We start from the raw sequence: 24,243 nt of genomic DNA, 5'->3' as shown, positions 1-24,243 counted from the left end.
CCCTGCTGCCTGCTCCCCAGGCTGCTTCCAGAGGAACACAGGCAGTAGTCCGGCCCTGGGTGACCCCAGGTCTGCAGCTTCCTGTCGGAGAGGACTCCACCAAGGCCTGCGGTGGCCTGGCTGCCCCCTTGGCCCTAGGAAGAAGCAAGGGGACAAGGCCAGAGCCAACAGCTCCAGCAATCGCTTCCCACACACATGTCACCTATGACGCTGACAAAACCTGTCCCACTCCCCACCCTCCCCCAGAGGGACATAAGACAGAGAACAGCACTTCTGCTCAGAAAATATTTATTCATGGTCCGAGGACACCACAGGTACGCAGCCTCTCCCTGTCCTCCTGGAGACTTCCCCACAAGCTCTCAGCCCTTGCATGGCCAGTGGGCAGTCCCAACAGGCACTGCCTGGAGGCCAAACTGCACCTTTTCCCACGGGGGTGACTTGTGCCTGCAAGGACTGTGAGGCCTCTGTCCAGGCCTGTCTGCACATGAAGAAGCCCATCTCCTCTCCCCGCCACCCGGCAAGTACATCGCGGGTCTTTCTTGGACATCCTGCAGGGCCACTGTCCAGGAGAAAAGCAGTGAGTGCTGAGATGCGGGATCAAGCTGCACCTGGCCGGGACTGAGAAGCAGGAGCCGGGGGACCCTGAGTGCGGGACAGGTGTGGAGTGTGTCTGTTCCCAGCAGCCCCCAGGCCCAGGTCCATGTCCACAATACGGAGGTCAACTCATTTTACCCAAAACCATTGGGTGCCGCTGGACACCTCAGGGCCGGGGTGTCAGACCTGCTCCTGCACCATCCCTAAGAGAGGGGAGCAGTGGAAGAACCACACTGGGGAGTCTCACCCCAGACCCGGGGCCTGAACAGGGCTTGGCGCCCTCAGAACTCTCACCCTCTGTGGGGCACAGAGCTGCTGGCAGCTCCTGCACCCTGGGCACCATCTTCAAAGCCCAAGTTGTCGTAAGGGTTGGAAATGGAGTTTGAGTGCCTGTGCCAGGAGTCTGCCCCAGCCACCTCTGTCTCCGCCGCCTCTGTCTCCGCCGCCGTCTCCTCTTCCTCAACCTGCTTCTGCTCTAGAGCTATCAGGGCTGGGTTGACATCAGGCCCTGAAGGAGGACAAGGATGGAGGCCCTTGCTCAGAGCCAGGCAGGGGACGAGGGGCGCAGCCTGGAGAGGACGTCTAGGCACAGCTGAGCCCCACCATCGCCTGTGCTCCCTGCCAGGAGAAGCCGGCACCAGGCCAGGGGTTCTACAGCTGCCTCACCCATGGGCTCCCCCTGCCTGCACAGGCTCCCACACAAGGGTTGCCATGGAGCTGCCCACGGCCCTTCCTGCTCACTGCCTACATGACCCAGGGCTGCAAGTGGTCCTGGCTACTGTGTGGGGTGGGGCAGATCTGCATGCTCCTTGTTCCCCTGCCACCCTGCCCTGGGACCAGGTGCTCCAGAGCCGCAAAGGAGCAGCCACACCCGTGGTGGAGGCCCTGGGCTGCCCTCCTGGCCCTGCCTGGGGCCTCTCCCATCAGTCCTCCAAACCATACTCCCCTCTTCCCCAGAGGGCTCAGGAGTTCCTAAAAGACCCCAGGGAGGCACGGCACCACGCCGCTACCTATCCACACCCCAACCCAAGCTCCAGCTGACCCTGGTCCGCAATGGGAGGAGAATGAAGCCCACCTGCCCAGGGTGGGGCAAGGGTCTGGGGGCTGGGACGACTGAGGACTCCTGAACCAATGCCCAACAGAATCTCCCACACCTGCTGCCAGGCACTCCTTGTTGTTAGGGTCCAATGGGGGAGAAATGAGACCCAACCATCTTGTGCAGGGCAGCCTGTGGTCTAACGGTCACCTCTGGGCACGAGGGTGCCCTCACACTCACTGCTAACCCAAGTGCAAATGCAGGAACTGTCTGGTTCAACAGCAGCAGTGAACACCCAAAGGCCCAGCCACCAGGTCCTCAGGGAAGCACTGGTCATATCACAAAGATTCCAGAAGAGCCTAGCACCCAGCAGGTGGAGTTCCGCAGCCATCAAGAAGGGAGGTTCTTCCTGACACTTATTAAGGAGGTGTGAAATTGATCCGTAAGATTGATACCAGCATTTTTAAGGTCAGTGACAAAAGGGACTGCCATTGGGGCACAACAGGTTAAGCCTCTGCTTGCAGCACCAGCTGAAGTACTAGCCGCTCTGCTTCCAATCCAGCTCCCTGCCTAATGTGCCTGGGAAAGCATTGGATGACCCAAGTCTTTGGGCTTCTGTTACTCCACACGGGAGACCCAGATGAAGAGCACTCTGCCTTTCAAATAAATAAAATATTTTAAAAACTTGAGTTGATGATTGACTGCGCCATGTGTCCCAGCGGGGACGCCAGCTGTGTACGCACTCTAGCTGAAGGCCAAGCTCTAAAGGCACACAGCGGTGCTGGGGCGACTCACCCAGGTAGCTGAGGATGACGGGCAGGAAGACCAGGCCGTGGACCAGGCCCAGCAGGGTGATCAGGAGGTTGAGGCGGAAGAAGAAGATCTGGATGAGCTGGGCCTTGGCCAGGCCCAGGATGAGGACACCGGGCAGGTTGGTCATGGCCACCCCTGCAAACACCTGAGGGAGACCACAGCCAGGTGTTGTGGTGGCAGGGGCACAGGGTCAGGTAGAGCCCCCAGCAGCCCGGCCCAGCCCACTCACCGCACTGCCCATGGAGATGGTGGCCTCCTTGGCCCTCTCCAGCCTCGTGGGTTTGGTGCTAATGGCAAAGGAGCGGGTGATGTGGGACACGAACTCCACAGACATGCCCACTGCCTGGGGGCAGAGAGGGGAGAGTGCGTGGGCACAGGCAGGGCTCGCTGAACATGGAACTGGGAGGGGCCTGGGAAGCTGCATTCCAGTCGCCCCAGGCTCTCCTCTCACCCTGCCCTTACCGTGACCAGGTTGATGAGGGACACGGCGTTGTAGCTGATGTCCCAGAGGGTCATGAAGCCCACCGTGTCCACGAGGATCATGACGATGGCCATCAGGTTGAGGAGGCCGGAGCGCAGGTCCAGGCCCAGCAGCAGGCAGCAGACGGCGAAGGTGGGCACAAGACAGAGGGCGAGCGTGAAGAGCCCCTCTGGCAGCACGGTCAGGTACTGCTCATAGAACACGTTGGAGATCCTGCAGGGCACAGGCGCGACGTGGTCACCTCACTGACACAGGGGAGACTGCCCAGCCAATCCCCGCAGCCAGGCCCCGCAGCGACCCCGCCTCCGTTCCCCTCCCCGCCCCACCGGGGTGCTCACGAGTAAGGGAAGACCTCGAAGGCTGGGTCTGTGCCAGGCACCTGCCGCAAGCCAGCGGTGATATTGGCTGCCAGCGCCCGGGATGCGCGCAGAGCCTCCGTGAAGTCCTGGGAATTCTTCAATGGCTTGTGGTAGGCCATGAACCGAGTGGCTGGGGGCGGGCCGCGCCACGGGACAGAGGCAAGGTCAGCGGCGCGTGCGTTGGGGACAGATTCTGCTTAAGCCACCCCCTGAGACCCTGACTGAGGGGTTTGAATTTTCACCTTACACCAGCGCTGGGGGACACCCCAGTCCAGGCCAACCTTGGGCGGAAGAGGTCTGGGGAGAAACCCTAGCCCCTCAGTGTGTGGCTGCAAGGCAGGTATAGGGCTTTTGAAATTCATGCTGAGGTATGCTATCCTGCTAGCCAGGGGCTAGGGAGCGAGACACCCACCGTGGAGCCCCTGCCATGGGACACAGGTGGGAAAAACAGCGCTCCTGGACATACACAGCTGGCCAGCAGCGGTCTGGGAGCCTCTGCAGGAGCCCCTCACAGAGGTTCCAGGGGACTGGCACCTTGTGTTTCTGGCAGTTTCCACATGTGGCTAACCTGGGTGCATGTTCCCGCCGACGCTGCTGTCAGAGGGGCCAGGTCCTGCCCAGGTCACAGGTGGGCTCCTGCGTCCACTCCCTTCACACCTACCCTCAGCCCATGACAGCCTATGGCACCAGAGACCAAGGACCAGGCCCCTGTCAAGGTGGACCTCCCTTGCAGGAAATGGAACTTCATAGGAGGAGTCAGCTGGGGCAGATTCTAGCTCTGAGAGAGAGAGAAGCTGAGGGGTGGGATGGCAGCCCCCTGCAGCCGGTCCCAGCCCAACTCCCACGCCAGGCTGGGCACCCAGCCTTATCAGCTGCCTCGGCAGGCAGCACCCCTGCATCTGCCACCGCTGCGTTGACTTCACGACCCAGGGTCCCTTTCACAGCTATCCAATCTCAGCTCCCTGTCACTGTCCCTGGCTGTTGGTATCCATTCAACCAGCCACCCCGGCCCACATGGGGGCACACTGAGTGCCAGTGATGCCAAGAAAAGCATCAACTGCCAATGAAAGAAGTCCCTGAAATTTATGCTGGCCCCAGGACCCAGATCTGATAATGGCACACTGGACACAGGGTGTACCCAAGCTGCGGTGGCCCCAGCAGGGGAGGCCACACCTACCTACAATCTGGCCATCGGAGCTCATGTTCACGGAGGTGCTGTATGCTGCCAGGCCGCTGCGGAAGGCCAAGACAAGACTGAGTGGGCACGAGGCCTCCCTGCTCCCCTCCACCCAGCTCACCCCCTGCCTGATGTCCCGGTCTTGGGCCTACCCCTTGGGACATCGGATGTTGGGGGCGTCGCTCAGAAACCAGGGAAGGTACTGGTAGAACTGTTCCTCCGAGGGCCGCAGCGGGCCCAGCGTGAGGCTCATGCAGTTCCTCAGACAGTTCAAGGAGTCTGCAGAGACAGGAGGCCCCAGGCAGCAAGCAGCAGCACTCTGGCACTCTGCTCCTCCCTACCCCGGCTCTGCCCCATCCCTCGCCACCACCACCACTGCACTCCCCACCCCAGCAGTGGCTGCCGCCTGCCATGACATCACTGCATGGGTTCCAGCTGAGAACCAGCTGCCCTCAGCTACAGGGGAGAGGCGCTGGGGACCTACACAGGCCCCAGAGATGCAACAGGTGCCACGTGCGCACAGGCCGCCCACTGCCCACACAAATGCTCCTCCCAGGGCCCTATTCCCGAGGATCCTGCAGAGGACAAGGGCTAAGGGAGCCTGGCCAGGCTTTCCCTTCTTCTTCAGTTTCCCCAGGCTATGGGGCAGTGAACTCTATGGGGTCCGCCACTCACTGACAGTTGAGGGGCAGAACTGGCCCTGATTGGGACCCTGGATGTAAAGGCGGCAGCAGGAGGATGGAGTCAGCCAGTCGATGAAGTCATCCAACCAAGAGGAGGCAGGAATGGCCAAGTAAGACCTGGGTGTGGGAGGAGTAGGCATCAGGCTGGACCTTCTCAGCCCTGGCATGGATGATGTGTGGTGGGTGGGTGCAGGGGCAGGGATGGCTGACACTCACTGATTGGGGAACTCTGTGGCATACTGGATCTTCTGGGTAAGGGAGAAGCTGTCACAGCCGGCACTGGAGCAGATGCCGTTCATGCCCGCCTCACTGGAGAAGTTGTAGCCAGAGGTGGTGACAAAGTACACTGGGGCCCCCACCTCGAAGTAGCGGTTCAGAGAGAGGAAGTAGTCGAGCAGGTACGAGTCCTGGGGGACGAGGAGGGCACTGAGCCTTGGCAGCCACACACACCTAAGACACACAGGGACACATACAGCCACCCGTACACACAGGGACACATACAGCCACAGGCGCCCTGTATACACAGGGAACATACAGCCTCATGCGTCTGCAAAGGCATGCTGCATACTCCAACTCCTGCTCTCCGGAGTCCAGCTGGGGCACTCACTCAGATTTCACAGAGATGAACATACTCAGTGGACACACATGGAGTGCCTCACACAGGGACACACACCCAGGTACACACGGGGACACACACAGAAACACACTCAGGTAAACACAGGTACATACTCAGGCACACACACAGGTACACACAGGCACCCTTTCAGTTACACAAACAGGCACACACTCACATACACAGGACACGAGTACACACACAGGCACACATTCAGGTACACGTGGTACACACTCAGATATAAGACACACACAGGAACACATGCAGGGTCACACTCAGATATGCACACAGGTGTACACACTAGGATACACTCAGACCATGCAGACACACACATAAGCATACCTTCAGGCACTCACAAGTACTAGGTACACACAGGCATGCCCGTGGAGATGCAGGCACAACACACACACCACCCTGCATGAACACAGCTCCTACTCATGCACAGCCCTGCCATTTCCTAACCACTGGGCCTGTAGTTGCAGCACCTGTTGGCAGCACACTTGGCCGTCCTTTGGGATATACGCATGAAGGAGTCGGACATCCAGGAATGACAAGTATAGAGAGACTTAGCAAGTGATTTCACAGGCCCAGAGAAAGGTGGTAATTCAGAAAAGAACTGGGCAGACACCAGCTCCACACCTCAGCTGGACATGACATAGGGAAGTGTGGCCAAATGGATGAGCAGAGCCCAGGGAAGTGACAAAAACTGCCCTCCAGGTCACTATGTTTCAGACTCGAAAGTTCACTTTTTAGCCAAAAATTACAGACATACAAAATATTTAGATATACGACCCACTCAAAAAATATTATTGGCCAGAAATATTTCCAAGAAAGGTCAATAGCAGACTTGCTAGAAAAAGACTTTAAGGCAACCATCTCAAATTTGCTTACAGCAAAGAAACGCTGCATTAATCTGGAAGCCCAAAAAGAAATTCTTGACCTTAAAAAGTATAATAGGGTCTGGACAGTAGCTTAGTGGCTAAAGTCCTCGCCTTGAACGCACTGGGATCCCATATGGGTGCCAGTTCCAACCCCGGCAGCCCCATTTCCCATCCAGCTCCCTGCTTGCGGCCTGGGAAAGCAGTCGAGGATGGCCCATGGCCTTGGGACCCTGCACCTGCATGGGAGACCCGGAAGAGGCTCCTAGCTCCTGGCTTTGGATTGGCTCAGCTCTGGCCATTGCAGCCACTTGGGGAATGAATCATCGGGAGGAAAAGCTTCCCCCCCCCTGTATCTCTGACTTTCCAATTTAAAAAGTATGATAATAATAATAATAAACCTCAATGGAAGAATTCACAAGCAGATCTGAGCACTTGGGAGAAGCATTAGCCAACTGAAGGTGAGACGACTAAAATGAGGCCCTCTAGAGGCTGGCACAGTGAGTAAAGCAAACGCCCACACCACCAGCATCTCGTACTCAGCCCAACAACGCAACACACTCTCTTCATGTGCGCATGCTACATTCTCCAGGCTAAATTACATATTAGGTCATAACTTATGCCTACAGCAGCTGGGGCAGGGCCAGGCTGAAGCCAGGGACCTGCTCCCTGCCAGAGCACACACCACTAAACAAATATGGTAGGGCAGAGCTGGGACTCAAACCTAGGCCCTCCAACATAGGATGTGGGTGTCCCAAGCCACTTGTTTACCACCATGCCATATGCCCTACATCCTGGCAAACATGTCAGGAAGAATCAGCACAATCATGTGCTGAAATTTTGAAATTTGAAAAGATATTTTGAAAAAAAAGTATTCTGAAAAATGTTTTTGAAAAGATCAAACTTTTCAAAACATTGAGGAAAAACACTTCCTGACTCATCCTGTGAGGCCAGCGCTGCCTTAGCACCAAAGCCAGAGCAAGACACTACAAAAAGAAAAACCTACAAAGAGGACCAGCATCACAGAGCAGTGGGTTAAGCCAGTGCCTGTATTGCCAGCGTCCCATATAGAGGCTGCTTCCAGCCCCAGCTGCCTCACTCCCAATCCGCTTCCCTGCTGATGTGCTGGGAAAGCAGCAGGGGATGCCATGGTCTTGGACCTTATACCCACACGGAGAACAGGGAGAATCTCCTGGCTTCAGACCGGCTCAGCTCTGGCTGATGCAGCCATTTGGGTGATAAAACTAAATGTTCCACTGAAAAATCTGTTAGAATGAACGAATTCCACACTGTTGAAGAACAAAATCACAACGCAAAAGTCAATTATATTTCTGTATACTGTCAATGAGCAACCCAGAAAGGAAGTTTAGAATGCTATTGACAGCATCAAAAATGATTAAATGGGTAAGATTAAATTTAACCAAAATGTGAAAGAGCTGTATGTAAAAAACCACAAGCTTTTGTTTAAAGGAAGTAAAGAAGACACAAACAAATGCAAAGACATCCTATGTTCATGAACTAGAGTATGTCCAATGTTTGTAAGGAGCCAGTATTGCCAGAGTGATCTTCGCACTTAATGTAATTCCTATCTTAGTGGTTTCTTTTGGATGAAATAGAAAAATGCATCCTAAAATTCACATGGAACAAGCAAAACAATCTTGACAAGATGAGCAAAGTCAGACGCCTCACACTCTGATTTCAAAATTTACACTAAAATAATGGGGCACTGTCATAGAAAGACCTACAGATCAACGGACCAGAGAGACATCTTACTTCTGCTGATTCACTCCCCAAGTGCCCATGACATGGGGGCTGGGACAGGTCTAAGCCAGGAGCCAGGAACCGCAGCTGGGTCTTCCACGTGGGTAGCAGGGACCCCCACCTTTGTGCTACCATCCATTATCACCATGCATCAACAGGAAGCTAAGGTGGAAGCAGAGGTGGGACTCACATGCAGGGATCTCTGACATGGGAGGTGGGCATTCAATATGGCAGTTTATTTTTTAAAAAGAATTATTTCTTGGGTCCGGTGTGATAACCTAGTGGCTAAAGTCCTCACCTTGCACGTCCAGGATCCCATATGGGCACCGGTTCTAATCCTGGCAGCCCTGCTTCCCATCCAGCTCTCGGCTTGTGTCCTGGGAAAGTAGTGGAGGACAGTCCAAAACTTTGGGACCCTGCACCCGCATGGGAGACCTGGAAGAAGCTCCTGGCTCCTGGCTTCGAATCAACTCAGCTCTGGCTGTTGCGGCCACTTGGGGAGTGAACCAGCGGATAGAAGATCTTCCTCTCTGTCTCTACTCCTCTCTGTATATCTTATCTGACTGTCCAATAAAAATGAATAAATCTTTGTAAAGAGGAATTAGTTCTTTTTATTGGAAAGGCAGATAAACAGAGGAGAAACAGAAAGATTCTCCATTCACCAGTTCACACACCAAATGCCTGCAAATGGAACTAATCCGCAAGGGGCAGCTTAGCCAACCAACTACACCATCACAGTGAGCACCCAGAAGGCAGTTTAGTCCAGTGAACCACACCACCCACCCTTGGTCAAGTTCCTGTTGAGAGGGTGCTATTGTGAGTTCACGGGACTTGGCTCCCAGCTGAGAGCTGGGAGGGGCGCCTGGGTAAGTTCTTCAGGCCACTGCCGCCTTCAGAGGGGTTCTCATGAGAGAGCTGCCCGGTACACCTAGCACACTTCCTGTGCCTCTCTCCATCTTCCCTGTCTCATCATGTGGTCATTCCTACACACACACACTGTGCATTGCTCCGCTCCACTCTCCCCAGGGCCAGACAAATGGGGCTAGCCAGTCTCCAGCTGTGAATCCATCAGCTGTGAGTTGAAATTAGCCTTGTCCTTCCCAAACTGCTCCTTGTGGATTCTAAATTCCTGAGAAGCTGACCAGCTGCCTAGGCCAGTCCACAGCAGAAAGGGCAGATGTCGGGTCAGTGAAGGACAAACTCAGACCCTGCCCCGACAGGATGTACAGAAAGCAGCGCAAGGTCACATCTACAGAAGTGCAACTTTTGGAAGAAGACACAAGCTTGGATTTGTTAATCATTTCTTGACTATGACCCAAAGTCACAGCCAACAAAAGAACGTATTGGATTTTTACAAATATATTCAAAACTGTTGCGTGTCAGCACAACAGTTGAACCAAGTGAAAAGGCAAACCAGAGAAAGGAAGGAAATACTGGCAGGTCACATAGCTGACTAGGCACTGACATTCAAACCCCACAGAGAACTCTCCAAACTCATCGACAAATTTAGAAATGGGCCACTCGCCCAGGCAAGAGGCAAAGTCGCCAGTCATCACAAAACAAGACGCTGCACACCGCTACTTATGAGAGCGATTCAGATCAGACCTTGCGGAGACCCCTCAACCCCACTAGAAGAGCGTGGGTGAGCGAGTAAAGTCCTGACATCAGGGACCGGGGCTGGGTCAGCAGTCATTCTCCAGGGCCACTCCCAGGGAACCAGCACATCTTGCCCACTGGGACTACCGCTCCTGTTCCTTCCCTACACCCAGGTGATCCCTCCTCAGGGCCCGTGGGCAATTCTGCATGGTCACCTAGCCCTGGCCCTTGTGGGCTGCTGCCCCTCCTGAATCCCTGGAGTCATAGGGCTGGGAGCCACCCAGACTCACCTTGGGCAGGGCCAGCTCTTGGTCCAGCCCCACAGAGACTTGGCACATGAAGTAGAGACTCGATCCGAACATGATCACAAACAGCAGCAGCTGGAGAGAAGGCCTGTGTGAGAAGCATCCCCCTCCACAGCCCCCATCTTCCTCCAAGTCTATGGCCAGAGCATCCTGGCATCGCCCCAAGTGGGGGAGACTCTGGCCCAGCCCCGTGGACCAGCTCCTACACTTAACTCACCGCCCCCCACGTACATACACAACATCCCAGGCCCTGTCCTCCACCCAGCAGCCTTGTGGACCAGCTCCTGCACCTGACTGACTTCCCTATAGCATCCAGAGCCCTGCCCCCAGCCTGCAGCCCCAACCCACTCACCACAACCACGCGGGTAACCCTGTGCAGCAGGAACGGGGCGTAGATCTTGCGGAAGAAGTGCAGCAGGAGCCCTTCGCTTGGCTTCTGTGGGGGCAGCTTCCGGGGCTTCAGGCAGCAGCAGATATCTGGTCGAGAAGCCTTGGGAAAGGCAGCGCCCCTCAGGCAGAGCCCAGGCCCACCCTCGGGGGACAGCCAATGTGCTGCTTTCCAAGCTTTCATCTACATCTTGATCAAAGGCCTCCTGTCTCCATCTTGAATTTGACATTATCATTAGATGCCTTGTGGCAGTCACTGCTCTGACCCTGGGTCTCTAGGCAGTTGGGCTGTATCTCTAGAAATTATCTCTGTGAGAAATTGGTCAGTTGTTTTCTCCTGACACAGGGCCCTGCCCACTCCCTGGGTTAGGGTCACACTCAAGCAGGGCCCCAGGCCTGACCTGGCTGTTCCTACCTCCTGCCTCCTGCTGTCCAGTGACAGCAGGGCCACGAAGGCAGTCATCTGAAGCAGGAAGTCAAGCAGGATTGCCAGGCCAGATGTCAGGGCGAAGGTCCGCACAGCTGGCATGGGGGTCAGGGCCCCTGCAGCGACAGGAAGTAATCAGGTTCCCTGGTGCCCAGGACAGGTGGGACACCTGCTCCAACAGGTGCAGGGAGAAAGGGGCATGCCAGGGTCCAGTGCCTGCGAACATTCCCAGCTGTGCTCACCCAGGAAGAAGCAGATGGCCTCGGAGAGGCTGCACAGCAGCATGCTGGGGGCCACCCTGCCCAGTGCACGGCCAATGTGGGCCTCCCGCTGTTCCCCAGGCCTCCGAGGCAGCCTCTGTGGAGGAAGAGCAGGGAACCACTCCAGAGCTAGCAGGAACCCCAGTCCTGGGGCCAGGCCCAGGCACGGAGCCAGCCCCACAACCACTACACACCCCAATCCCCGCTTCCAGGGCCTGGACCCTGAGCATCCTCAGTCCAAGCCATCTTGGAACCCTGACTGCTACTGACAAGAGTGCTGGGCTGTGCTTGCCCTCCTGCAGAGCTGTGGAAGCGGGAGGGCCTGACATGCACGCAGAGGCACAGCCAGCCAATCACATCGCTGTGGCATGCAGGGGACCCCGCAGATGCTTGCACACTTCAGGCTACAGGCACTACCCAGGGCATGGAGCTGACTCTCATCTCACCTGGTACTCGAGAACAAAGATGAAGATGTTGTCGGCCCCCACAGCCAGCACCAGGAAAGGTACCACTTGCAGGATGATGAGAGAGGAAGGGATGCCCAGGTAGGAGAAGAAGCCCATGGAAGCCATGACCGCACTCAGCACCACGATCACCCCGCCCAGGCCCAGTGTGACCTTGGAGTCCACCTGCAATGCACCAGGCTCAGCTGCATGCTCACATGAATGTCTGCCCGAACATCACTCCCTCTACCACCTCCCACCTGCCAGACAGGTGGGCAGCAGGCTCGGTACCAACCCCCCACCTCAGGATGAGGGCTGGCCATTGTCCACTGCAGTGAGGAGCCAGGATCTGCATCTCTGTCCACTTACAAGGCTGTGCTCCCCAGGGGCAGGCCCAGGACCCACCAAGGCCCAAGCACCCCTGGGCATACTTCCAAGACCCATGTCCCCTGCATCCTGGCTTTATTGTGGATGAGTGGGGCAGGAGGTATGCTTCTCTTGATGGTCTACAGACCCCTGGAGGTACTGGAGAGGCCCGGGACTCCCTGCTGCCCCTGATTCTACCCTGCCCCCTCTCACCAGCACTCGGCGCCAGCTGGAGAAGCGGCCCAGGGCCAAAGCAATGTACAGGAAGGTGACGAGGTAACTGATGGCAAAGATGGGCAGGTCCTCTGCCGTGGTGCGGTTGATCTCATCTTCCAGCGAGCGCTGCAGACACACCCGCAACCTCACTGACCTCACGCTGGGTCACAGTGCCCAGCAGCCCACCGTGAGTCCTGGGAAGGCCCCGGGAACAGCTTTGGCCTTCCCTCTGATGAGCAAGCAACCACTGCCCAGGGTCACCCAGGAAGGTGCAGGGGCAGGACGGCGATGTAAGAGCCCACTCAAGCCCACTGGGCTGGCAGCTGCAGAACTGGGGATCCCCTGCGGAACCCTACCTCGGCCATGAATGCGACCTGGAACCTGTCAGCTCTCTGAAGCTGGAAAGCTTGCATCTCCCGCACGAAGGCCTCTTCCCAGAGCTTGACCTGGGCCAGGCGGGGGTCCCCCGCAGGGTAATTGTTGAGGGAGAAGGTCAGGATCAGGGCCTCTGCCTCTGAGTAGTCCTCCCCTGTGAAGGGAAATGCTCAGCCCCTGCAGCTCTAGCCTGGCAGCCACCTCCCTGGCCTCTCTCTCCACACCCTCCTTCAGGAAGAGACTTGTGTGCCCAGGTACAAAGCCAGGGCCCCAACAGAACCGAGGGGACCCCCTTTACCACGGCCCCTGCTCCCATCACCTCTGTTGCTCTCCCCCTCCCAAATGCCAGGCTGGCCCAGCTTACCGTCATACCCCCCCACAGCAAGGAAAGGGAAGACCGGAGCCCCATAGTCGGCTATACAGCTCAGCGCCAGGGCCGTGCCATCTTGGAAGGTGAGGGGAGCACTGCCGGGAGACAGCCAGGATGGGTGTGGCTCTGTAGATACCCTGCAGGTATCCTGGCTTTGGGCTACCCAGCCCAGCCCAGCCCAGCCCATCAGGGGTTTGTCCTCCTGCAGGCTCCCAAGGGGCAGAGGGGCTGCCTTAGGCACCTCTGAACCAGAGCACCTCCCGGGCCTGTTCCTCAGCATGAGCCTCTAGGCTTCCCAGCCTCAGCTGAACCAGCCTATAGGTTCAGCCTAGTCATCTCCCATGTGTCCTTACCTCAGCCACTGCCTCCCAGAAGCACAGATTCTGTGCCCCAGGTCTGGCGTGGCCCCAGTTCGCCCCCAAGCCCTTGGAAGTCCTGCCACTGGGGAATCCCTGGACTCTGAGCTGGGGGTTCTGGTTCCTGAGCTCCACCTAGAGGGCTGTCACAGGAGGAGCCCCCTCGATGTCTCACTTCTCAGTGCCATCCAAGATGATCTCCAAGGAGAGTAAGCTGGTCAAAGGGGCCCCTGTGTCCTGCCCCTGTCATAGGTACTTGGGAAGCAGCTGGGATTCAGGGCTTTGGTCAAAGTCAAGGAGCCAGGAGCAGGAGCAGGGAGTGTGGACTTTCTCATCTGGTTTTGTGGTTCTCAAACTTGGCCTAGGCACGCTGGAGTCCCAGAGACCTGCCAGGTCCAAGCTGTTCACCTCCCAAGGCCCCAAGATGCTGCTTCCCCTTTTCCTGTGCTGTCATCCCAGGCTTGAGAACAAACCCCAGGCCCATGCCGTTTCAAGGGGTCCATGCTCCTGCGGGCCCACCCAGTGCCCAGCCTGGCTGGCTTTGTGGATGAAGCCAACCATATTAGGATGTAGTTGAGACTGGGCAGGAACCCTCCCTCCCCAAGGACTCCCTCCATTCCTGCCACGGACTCGATGGGCTGCCAACGGCACAGACACCAGAAGGAAATCCCAAAGGCAGATGTAAGATGTGCCTGCCAGATCCTTCCAGGAGGCCTGAAGCCAGGACATGGGGCAGCTGGTGAGTAGGAACTGCAGCCGAGGGGAGAAGGAGAGAGGCTGTGGGGGCAGCTCCCTCCTGGGCTCCCGTAGGGACTCACTTGGCACAGTAGAGAAAGTGGTCCCTCCAGTCCACCTCTGCAGTCTGGCCCATCAGCGTCTGGTTGGCCGTGAGAAGCAGCCGGCTGCGGTTGCTCTGAAAGTACTGTGGGAGGCTGTTGATGGTGCAGTCGGACAGCGTGGTGTTGTGCGGGTTGAGGGGCGCATAGCAGATGTCCTGCAGGGAGATGTTGCGCTGCTCCTCGGGCGACCACACCTGCAGTGCCCGCAGCCGCTCCTGCAGCTCCAGCAGCTCCAGCAACAGGTCTAGGGACAGCACCCCGCTGAAGTTCTTGGGCCCCAGCAGCAGCGAGTTATATGTGTAGCTGAACCGGTTGGGGGCTGTCAGGAACACCTGGTTGGTGCGGAAGAAGGGGCCAAAGTGCTCATCATGGAAAGCCTTCTCACTGCGGGCTTGGCTGTTGGGGGCCGACCACAGCTCCACGGGGTCCGTGGTGAGCACTGTGAAGGCCAGGCCAGCTGCCAATGCCACCACCACCACCAAGGACACAGCCAGGACAGTCAATGGCCATGAGGCCACCCACTTGCCCCAGCACTCGAAGAGCTGCCGGAGGAAGGTATGTATGGACAGGCTGATGCGGTGGGAGAGGCTAGTGCCTGTCTTGGTTTTGCCCTTGGCCTTGGCTTTGGCCTTGGCTTTGGTCGAGATCACACGGGCACCCACGAGGATCAGGAGAAGCACTGCCAGAAGGCTGCAAAGGATGACGACCATTGCCACTCCGCCCCGCACTTTGCCGATGCGGAAGGTAGAGTCCAGGGCCTGGGGCTGGGTGACGGCCGGGCAGGACGCAGCACAGTCCTGGCATGAGCAGGCAGCTGCGCCATCCTGGGACTCGTTGCAGGGCACAATCTCAGCATCCAGCAGCTGCATCCCACCATCCAGCACCTGCCCAGGCTCCCCCAGGTGAAAGGTGATCTCCAGCGGCGCCAGGCCATTGCTCGTGTCGCCCTGGAAGTTGAGCCAGCGCTGGGCATTGCAGAGAGCAGAGCCATAGACACCACACATGCTGCCCACGGCCAGCGTGGCGGCAGCCGGAATGCGCACGCGGCTGCAGGACTCATAGGCCGCCTCAGCGAAGCTGCGCTGGTAGTAGGCCTCGTAGGCCACGACAGCCGGGGTCTGGCCGGCACCCTGGGAGATGACCCGTGTCACGTTGATGAAGAGGCTCTGGTTGGGGCTGCAGGTGTTCTGGCAGTAGAGGCTCACAAAGTTGTCGGAGCAGGAGGGGCAGCGCGTGAGCAGTGCCTTGGTGATGGACAAGCTACTCTCCAATGACAGCAGCTGTGTGGGGGAACAGCAGGCAAAGGTGGTGTTGGGGCCGTTGTAGAGGCGAGGGCAGATGCGCCGCAAAAGTTCCAGGTGTTCACCCGTGACGAGGCGGGCTGGCGTGTTGGACAGGCAGGACACATTGGACAGCGACGTCAGCCCCCCGGACAGCTCTGGGTTCCTCCCACACTCCTCATAGCAGGCGCAGTAGCCGGCTTGGTGCACGGGTGTGTACAACTCTCCGTGGGCCTGTGGGTGGTCAGGACGGACATGGGCTGAGTGGGACACAGAGGGCAGAGGTGTGTGTGTGTGGGGGGGGTCCACTGGGGCCAGAGTGACAAGGGCTCTAAGTGAACATAGGCCCTGCTTCCCGAGCATGACCAGGCCCATGAAGACCTGAAGTTCACCCTGCAGGGGAATGGACAGTAGCAGGAAAGGCGGAGGCCACTCCAGAGGGCCTTGTGGCCCCCCAAACCAAAGTCCACCCTACAGGTTGGGCCACTTACAAGTATTGCTCGTGCCATAAGCCAGGCCTCTCACACCAGGTGTGGGACAGATGCATTGCCCCCCTTCCCAGCATGGGGCCAGCCTGGACCACCTCTCACCCCCAGAATACCCGCTCCCCTTTCATGATGCTGGTCTCAGACCAGGCCAGATCTGTTCTCCCCACCCCACCCCACCCCCTGTCCATCCTGCCACCAGGTCCAGGGACCCCCTCCCCAGCTGCTTCTCCTCTCCCATGCCCCCCCAGCCCTGTGCCCCGGAGACCCTCTCATACACAACCCCCTCCCAGGAGCCTGCAATCCCTCAGGGCCACGACAGGAGACCATGGGGGAGGGTGGAATGCTGGCCTCACCTGTTGCATGAGCAGAGCCCAGAGCAGCCAGCCCTGCAGGGCCACTACCATCCTGAAGGTCGGAGAGGGTTCACTGGGGACCAGGCCAGGCTTCGAGCACACAGGGACTGTGGCAGGCAGGCCAGCCAACAGGCAGGGGCTGGCCCCTGGGGACGCACAGTAAGGTGGCCTCCTGCTCCTAGGGACAGCCCCAGCCTGACTAGTTGAGGACCAATAGGGCCAAGGTCTGCAGGTTAATGATCACCAGGAGCTCCTCCCACAGTGCTTCCCGTTCCACAGGCCCCTCTTTCCTGATCCTCCCAGTGGAGTGGGCCCCCACCCACCTCCCAAAGCCATCAAATCCAGACCAAGCTCAGCCTGGGCACACTACCACCCCCTCTTAGGCAGTCTCTGTTGGAATTGGTGCCAGACCCAGGGCAGTGGTGGAACCCCGGGCACTGGAAGGGCTCAGGGGATCCCCAGAGTCTGCACACCCTCCCCATGGTAGCCTCACACCCCCTACTTTGCCCTGCTTCCTCCAGCCTGGGGCCAGCTGTGGGCTGGTTGCACTCTCCAACTGTCATCCTTAGCAACTGTCGATAATTAATAGACTGATAAGACAGTAGGTGGATGAAGCAGAAAACAAAGCCCCTTGCAGGCACCCACAGAGGACAGAGCCTATACAGGGCCAAGGTGGGCACACCCCTCACTCTACCCACTTCCTTCCTTGGCTCTCTTGTCCCTGGCTCCCTAAGGTCAACCTGGCTCCCTTGCTCAACCCTCCTGGGCAGCAGCCCTGCCCCACGTGAGTCCAGGTGCATTGAACACACCTCTGTCCCTTCCCGATAGGAAACTTCTAGGCCTCCCCCAGCCTCCCAGTATCACCAGGATGGGCCAGGACCTTGGAACTATCACCAAGGCTGAGCGACCGAAGGTCCAGCATGGCTACCCCCTCCCCCATAACAGCATCAGGGAGGGGCCTGCTGCTTGTGCCCCAATCTGGCTGCCACTCACATTCCATGTACCCTTGCCAGACTCCCTGACTTGCTACCCAGGCTAGTGGCAAGGATGACCGAGGCCCTTGCCCTAGTGTCAACACCCCAGCACCTTCCTGGTCGCATGCTGGCAGACCCTGAGTGAGACCCAGGAAGCTGGCCTCTCTCTCCTTGTCCTGGTTTCACCATCTGGTTCCTCAGACAAGGATCCCAACACACATGGTTTATTGACAGGGGACCTGGGTGGCAGGTGTGCAGGGGGACCACACAGGAAACCAACCAAGATGCCTTCAAGAGAAGCTACTACCCCTGGGTCCCTCCAGGGGTGCAGGGGCTCTCACCCAGCCCACCTCTGCAGCTCACCTCCTTTCTGCCCTGGAAGCTTTGGCCCCAGGCACCTGCAGCTAACATGCTGCAGGGTCCAGGACCCTCACTACTGGAAGTCACCACTGGCATGCAAGGGACTGGGAGTGACCAGACAAGAACTGCCTCTGAGGGACCCAGCTACGCATCTGTGAACAGCCCAGCACCACACGAGGATGGGGCTCAGACCCAAGGCCACTAGGGGTCTTGTGGACCGCAGAGTGAGGGCACCCCAGTGTGACCTGGAGGAGAAGCTGCCCAGGCTGTGGTTTGTGTATGTGTGCCCATGGCATGCATGTTCATACATCAACACAGCCCCTGCCACTGTGCCCAGGGACGTTAACCACAAGTACTTGCTGCGGCCCCATCCCAGGCCGGCAACGGCACGTTGACCCACAGAGCCACAGGTCTCCCACTTCTGCTTCTCAGGAAAGGATTTCCTAGGCCCGGTCCTGCTTCTCCATTTGAGAACTGACCTTCCTGGAGACAAGCTGGTGTTTACCATTCCCAAGTGCACAGCTCCTCACTCCCATTATCAGGGATTTATCAGATTCCCAGGCCCTGTGCCTGGATAAGGGTTGATGGCAGCCTGAGCCAAGGAAAGGGTGACATCCCCAAGGGTGTGGCTCTCAGATCCCAGCAGTGCCATACAAGGCGACTCCCTCCACCCCACCTCTGTATGTATTTGCTGTCAAATTTTGCAATTGTACTAGGACAGTTTAGACTTTCTCTGCTTGTAAGTTGAATGTGGAGTTAGTGTTGTGGCAGAGTGGGTAAAGCCAGCACCTACAAGGCTACACCTCATGTGAGTACTTGTTGGAGTCCTGGTGGTTCTACTTCTTTTTTTTTTTTTTTATTTAGATTTATTTTCATGGGAAAGGCAGCTTTATAGAGAGAAGAAGACAGAAAGATCTTTCATCTGCAAGTTTACTACCCAAACGACTGCAATGACTAGAGCTGAGCTGATGTAAAGCCAGGAGCCAGGAGCCTCCTCCAGGTCTCCTACACGGGCGCAGGGTCCCAAGGCTTTGGGCCGTCCTCTGCTTTCCCAGGCCACAAGCAGGGAGCTGGATGGGAAGTGGCTGGCTGCTCCACTTTCAATCTGTTGTGGCAATCTGAGGAGTGAACCATCAAATGGACCATCTCTTTTTCTAACTCTGATTTTCAAATAAATAAACAAACCTTGGACCTAGCGCCGTAGCCTATCGGCTAAAGTACTCACCTTGAACATGCCGGGATCCCATATGGGCACCAGTTCTAATCCCAGCAGCTCCACTTCCCACCCAGCTCCCTGCTTGTGGCCTGGGAAAGCAGTCAAGGACAGCCCAAACCCTTGGGACCCTGCACCCGCATGAGAGACCCAGTAGAGCTCCTGGCTCCTGGCTTCGGATTGGCTCAGCACCGGCCATTACAGTCAATTGGGGAATGAATCATCAGATGGAAGATATTTCTCTCTCTCTCTCCTTCTCTCTCTATGTATCTGACTTTGCAACAAAAAAAAATAAATAAATCTTTAAAAATAAATAAACCTTAAGAAGCAGCCTGGCTGTGTATGGAACATGACTGTGAGCAGGTGCAGGAAGAGCACGCTGTGAGCCCCTTCACTAGGCAGCAGTGGCAAAAGCCGCCCTCCGTGGCCGGGGTGGAGCTATCCAGCTGAGTGAGATAGAGGGGTTCTGGAGACATCAGGATGGCTCAGGGCTGTGAGGGTGGAACCGTGTTGCATTCCATCCTGGAGCTCATAAGTCTTTTGCCTGATAACAAGGGCAGGGCCAGGGCTGAGCCCAGCACGGGTTTGAGCCACAGGCCACGGGCACTTGCATGTACACGCTAGTCTGACTGGAACAGACCTGAGGAATCACACCCCCAACTTCTGGGTCATCAGGGTGACCCGCCTGCTGCGGTGCAGTTGCCTTTCAATTGTCAGAATCTGGGTTCCGATGGGAAGGACAGTGCCCACCTTGCTGCCCGCTCCCACGAAGGCCTTTACCTTCCTTGTCAGGGAGGATGCGCGGCCAGCGCTGTGGTGTGGCTAGGTTCAACTGTTGCCTGTAGCTTCATCATCCCATGGAAGCACCTAGTCATGTCCCAGCTGCTCCACTTCCCCTACAGCCCCCTGCTTGTGGCCTGGGAAAACAGTGGAGGATGGCTCAACTCACGGGACCCCTGCACCCGCGTGGGGGCCTGGAGGAAACGCTTGACATTGGTTTGATCCAGATCTAGTCATTACAGGCATTTAGGGAAAGAGCCAGCAGGTGCAAGATCTTCTCTAGGTCTCTATAAAATCTGCCTCTCAAACAAAAATCTGAAAAAAAAAAAAAAAGGGCAGCAACTTTAGTGACCAAAAAGAATAACAAAAGTTCTAGCAAAAAAAAAAAAAAAAAAAAACAACTCCCCTCCCCCGACAAAAAGACCTCAGAAAGTGCCAAAAACAGTTACAGCCTTGAATAATGTTTTTAAATGACAAGGAAGGATCCCCACAATAACTACATTATCACTAATGCCCCTTTTTCAACCACAGCGTCACGGATGCAGGGGAAGATGGCTTCCAAAGGAACCAGACAAATCCACAAAGGCCACTCTTGCCAAGGCGTGACATCAGACCACACACATTCACACAGGTCACCACCGCCAAAACGTTGACTCCGGGAGAAAGGCAGTGTCCCAGCACCCAGGCCGGAAGCCTTCCCGACAAAGTTTTTCCCTCAACCCCAGCTGGGCTTTCCTGGGCTAGCAGCCGGCCTACAGGTAAAGCCCAGCTGGGACTTGGCAATTTGTCCGGGCAAGCAGGGGGCACAGTCCGCTGTGTTTGCAGCTGCTGTGGACCTGGGAATCTCCAGTCCTGGCTCAGGCGATTCTGGCGCCAGGCCACTTGCGTTCTGAGTCCTGACCTGCAGTGAAATAGGCACCAGGCTGTGGGGCCCAGGGTGGAGGTGCGCTTGCTCATTTGTTCAGGCCTACTCAGCTCCCTCTGGGTGGCAGGAGGGAACTGGTCAGGGAGCTGTTAGGAGGGCTGGCATGCAATGGAGCAAGCGGGACAAGGGTGAAAGCAGGCGGGCAACCCCTCCCCAGCACAGGAGGCTGTTGCCAGAGGGCCAGAGAGCCCTCCCCGTTCTGTGCGAAGCAGCGCCAGACCCCCAGCTTGCTTTCCCAGTGTGTCTGCAGGGGAGCTGGACACTAGGACTTCCTTGCCTGCCTTCTGTGCCAGTGCCATTCCCGGGGCATCATTTTTCACATCTTAGCTTCTCCTTACCCTTGATGCCTCAGGACCACAAGGTGGAGACCTTACAGCTACATCCAGAGCAGTGGAAAGGGAGCAGAAAAAAATTACATTCCAGATACATGCATTTTCTTTTTTTTTTTCTAATTTTTATTGGGTTATCTTTTTTTTTTTTTTTTAATTTATTTTTACTGGAAAGGCAGATTTACAGAGAGAAGTGATCTGAAGCCAGAAGCCAGGAGCCTCTTCTGGGTCTCCCATGCAGGTGCAGGGTCCCAAGGCCTTGGGCTATCCTCCACTGCTTTTCCAGGCCACAAGCAGGGAGCCAGACGGGCAATGGAGGCTCCTGGAGTAGTACAATCTACAGTGTTGGAAAGGAGAGAGTACTTAGCAGGGACAGAGCAGGGAACAGGGAGCTGGAATCTAACTGCGGAGTTTTGCTTGGGAATGAAAGGGGCTGGCGAGGCCCTGGCACGCTCCCAGCAGTGTCCTTGCTGCTATGGAACGTGTATGTATACAGTAAGACAGCAAAGTTCCTGCCACACATTTACTCACCTCCCTAAGAAATAAAGATGGCAGAGCAGGAGGCTTCCGGAGCTGTGGCGGCCCCTCCCAGAGGCCACGCTGCCTTGTGCCTGCCCACTCACGCCACTCAGCCCTCGAGCCTCACTGGTTTCCCTTCCTGGAACCTTCTGCCCTCTGTTATCTGGGATCAGTCTGCCCCACTTCCACCAGCGCCAAATTCCACTCCCTGGGGCAGAGGCCACACCTCCCCCAGCAAGGAACCTGGTCCAAAAGGGAGTACCAGAGCTTGTTGGCCCCTGGAGCTTACCACCACATGTGGGCGCTGCCATCTCAGCCCTCCTGAGAGCTGGGCCTGGGTGGCAGGGGGCGGGGTTTTCCTGCTGGGACCCTCACCTGCAGGGGGGCTCCCAAGGTCACTGCACCACTTCCAGCCTTGAGCCAAGCCTCTCGGAGGTATCAGGGCCCAAGGAGCGGGAGGGGGCCTGCAGAGGTGTCTGCAAGGCCAGGGGTCTGACTGCCCACCCCAGGCCACACTCAAGTCCTAGAGCATCGTAGAGTGGGTGGGGCTTCCTGTCTTAGTGAATCACCCAACACAAGGCCCCAAAGCCCAGGGGTGGGCAGCACACCTCAGTGCTGAGCTGCTGCTTCAGCCTGGGGGGCAGGGGTGCTGGCTCGAGGGCTCACGTTCTTGCCACCCCCATGAGAGACTGTGCTCATGGCTTTTAGGCCGGCCCAACCCTGGCTGCTCCAGGCATTTGAGGAGTGAGTCACAGAATGGAAGATCAATATCTCTCATAAACATTAGAAAAAACAAACAAAACATAGTCCCAAGAAAGCAGGACACCCAGGCTAGTAAATTAAGCCAATCAAGCAATGTGCCCAACTAGACCTGAGTTTTGGACATGAGGTGTGTGAACAGGTCCTGGTCTTGTTGCCCTTAAGTCCACATCAAGTGGACACCTGCACTTCCCCATGCCACGTGTCAGTGCCAAGCCCAAGGACAAAGCTTCAGGCTCCGTCAAGGGTGGGCATGGAGCTTCCAGACAGCTGCAAGCCTCAGCCTCCACCTCCATGGCCACACTAGAATCCCTCAGGCCTGAGTACCAGCCTGCCCCACCACTGGGCTGGCTCCTCCACCCGAGCCTCAGCTTGCCAACCTGGAAAACAGATGGCCTAGTGTTCATCACGGCATCACCTCAAACCAGGGTGCAGGAAGCAGCACAGCAGCCTCGCCAGGCAGGAAGGTGGTGGGAAAGGCAGCCTGCCCCCACCAATGTGACTCAGTGTGCAGAGCAGTCTGAGGAACAGGTACATCGGCAGAGGCTGGCCACCCTCCAGGGGACTTGCAGATGAACACCCCCAAGGAACAAAGCTCTCGTGCCAGGGCCAAGTGCCCAATCACAGTGAGACATCTTCTGGTGGGGGGAGGGGGCTCCGTGAGCACCCAGTGCTGTAGCCCTGTTCTCCAGCTCAGGCATGGCCAGGAATGCCCCATCACCCCACTGCTCCTTAGCAGGTACACATGCTGGACTCCATGGGTATTCAAGGTGACAATCCAAGCCCTGAATGTGCCCACGCCGTGCCTGGCACACAGCTGCCCTGACCCTGGTGAGGTGTTACATAGTGAGCCACTGTTCCAGGGAGGGGAGCATTTGCTGGAGTCTTGTTCAGGGGAACAAAGTCCCCCCGCTGAGTCATGAGGTGGAGGTGCTGCAGGGAGGGAAGGCGTCTGCCACTACAGGCCCCAGGCACACCCCCCTCTTGCTGAGCACCCTGTTTATCAGCACCCCTCCCTTGAAAAGCCCCGCAGCGTTGCCTCTCCTTTAACAAGCTCTCTGTCCAGGGCCTGGTACAGTAGCCTAGCGGCAAAGTCCTCGCCTTGAACGCCACCAGGATTCCATATGGCCACTCGTTCATATCCTGGCAGCCTGCTTCCCATCCAGCTCCCTGCTTCTGGGCTGGGAAAGCAGTCAAGGATGGTCCAACTCTTGGGACCCTGCAGCAGCATGGGAGACCCAGAAGAGGCTCCAGCCTCATTATTGACTCAGCTCTGTTCATTGCAGCCACTTGGGGAATGAATCAATGGACGGAAGATCTTCCTCTCTGTATGTCCTGTCTTCAAAAGTGACCCAAGCAGGCTTTGCCAATGCCCCTCCACCCTCCTGTGTGGAAGCTGCCCCTGCCCAACCAGAGATGACCAGCTGGCCAGAGTTCTGGGAGTAGACTCATGGACAGCTCCAGCACTGTCAGAACACGTGGCCTAGCACGCAGTGTAGCCGGGTTAATGGGTAATCCTTTCCCTGACGAGCCTGCTGCTTCACCTAACCCTAGACCTGGCTGCACACAGGTGCTCTCCCAGGCCTGCCCTGAGGCTGTGCCAGGCCAAGGTGGCAAGTCACTGCTCTCCTGAGGCCTGGAGAGGCCATGTTTCTCGGAGCTCAGGGAAGTCCAAGCATTGAGACTGGCATGCATTGCTGCCCCATTCTCCCTCATCCCCCAGTACCACCAGCTCTTCCAGGGGGATGAGCAGCAGGACTCAGTGGCCCCACACTGCTGACCAGACAAGTCCAATCCACAGCTCCTGCATCTACAGCTGCAGGGGACAGCCACCATGTCTCCCTTCAGCCTCTCAGCTCTGGTCAGACTCCAGCTACCCCAATGAGGAACACAGCTGTGCTAGCCCAGGCTTGTCCACCTCCCTGCAG

The 24,243-nt window shown here is 57.1% G+C and overlaps 1 protein-coding gene across 2 annotated transcripts; it reads right to left on the bottom strand.

Moving 5' to 3' along the window:
- Positions 1–271: 271 nt before the first annotated feature.
- Positions 272–22,293, bottom strand: NPC1L1 (NPC1 like intracellular cholesterol transporter 1). 2 transcript variants are annotated; one of them, XM_040964829.1, is made up of 20 exons: positions 22,276–22,293; positions 16,457–16,489; positions 14,315–15,849; positions 13,135–13,235; positions 12,752–12,924; positions 12,393–12,521; positions 11,817–11,999; positions 11,353–11,467; positions 11,099–11,226; positions 10,649–10,786; positions 10,282–10,371; positions 5,360–5,550; positions 5,136–5,260; positions 4,613–4,739; positions 4,461–4,516; positions 3,263–3,413; positions 2,906–3,137; positions 2,673–2,786; positions 2,426–2,588; positions 272–1,102 (listed from the first exon to the last, which is right to left on the bottom strand). In XM_040964829.1, the coding sequence occupies exons 1-20, from the start codon at positions 22,291–22,293 to the stop codon at positions 885–887; spliced, it is 4,020 nt and encodes a 1,339-aa protein (XP_040820763.1). In that variant the 3' UTR covers positions 272–884. The 2 variants fall into 2 exon arrangements, with proteins under 2 accessions (XP_040820763.1, XP_040820762.1); XM_040964828.1 differs by lacking the exon at positions 22,276–22,293 and having other exon boundaries at positions 16,457–16,507.
- Positions 22,294–24,243: the final 1,950 nt, after the last annotated feature.

Source organism: Ochotona curzoniae, unplaced genomic scaffold (assembly GCF_017591425.1).
Source record: "Ochotona curzoniae isolate NIBS_2020 unplaced genomic scaffold, NIBS_Ocur_1.0 scaffold_3835, whole genome shotgun sequence".
Classification (NCBI taxonomy): Eukaryota; Metazoa; Chordata; class Mammalia; order Lagomorpha; family Ochotonidae; genus Ochotona; species Ochotona curzoniae.
The sequence above is the reverse complement of the archived record's forward strand: the minus strand, read 5'-3'. Positions and strand labels throughout refer to the sequence as shown.

Bases quoted from the DNA above. Each gene is read 5' to 3' on its own strand.
- NPC1L1 (XM_040964829.1), bottom strand. The intron at 12,000-12,392 runs GTGAGAGGGGGC...GGTGCATTGCAG, and splicing joins CCAGCTGGCGCCGAGTGCTG to GTGGACTCCAAGGTCACACT. The intron at 5,551-10,281 runs GTGAGTCTGGGT...CTCGTCCCCCAG, and splicing joins AAGAGCTGGCCCTGCCCAAG to GACTCGTACCTGCTCGACTA.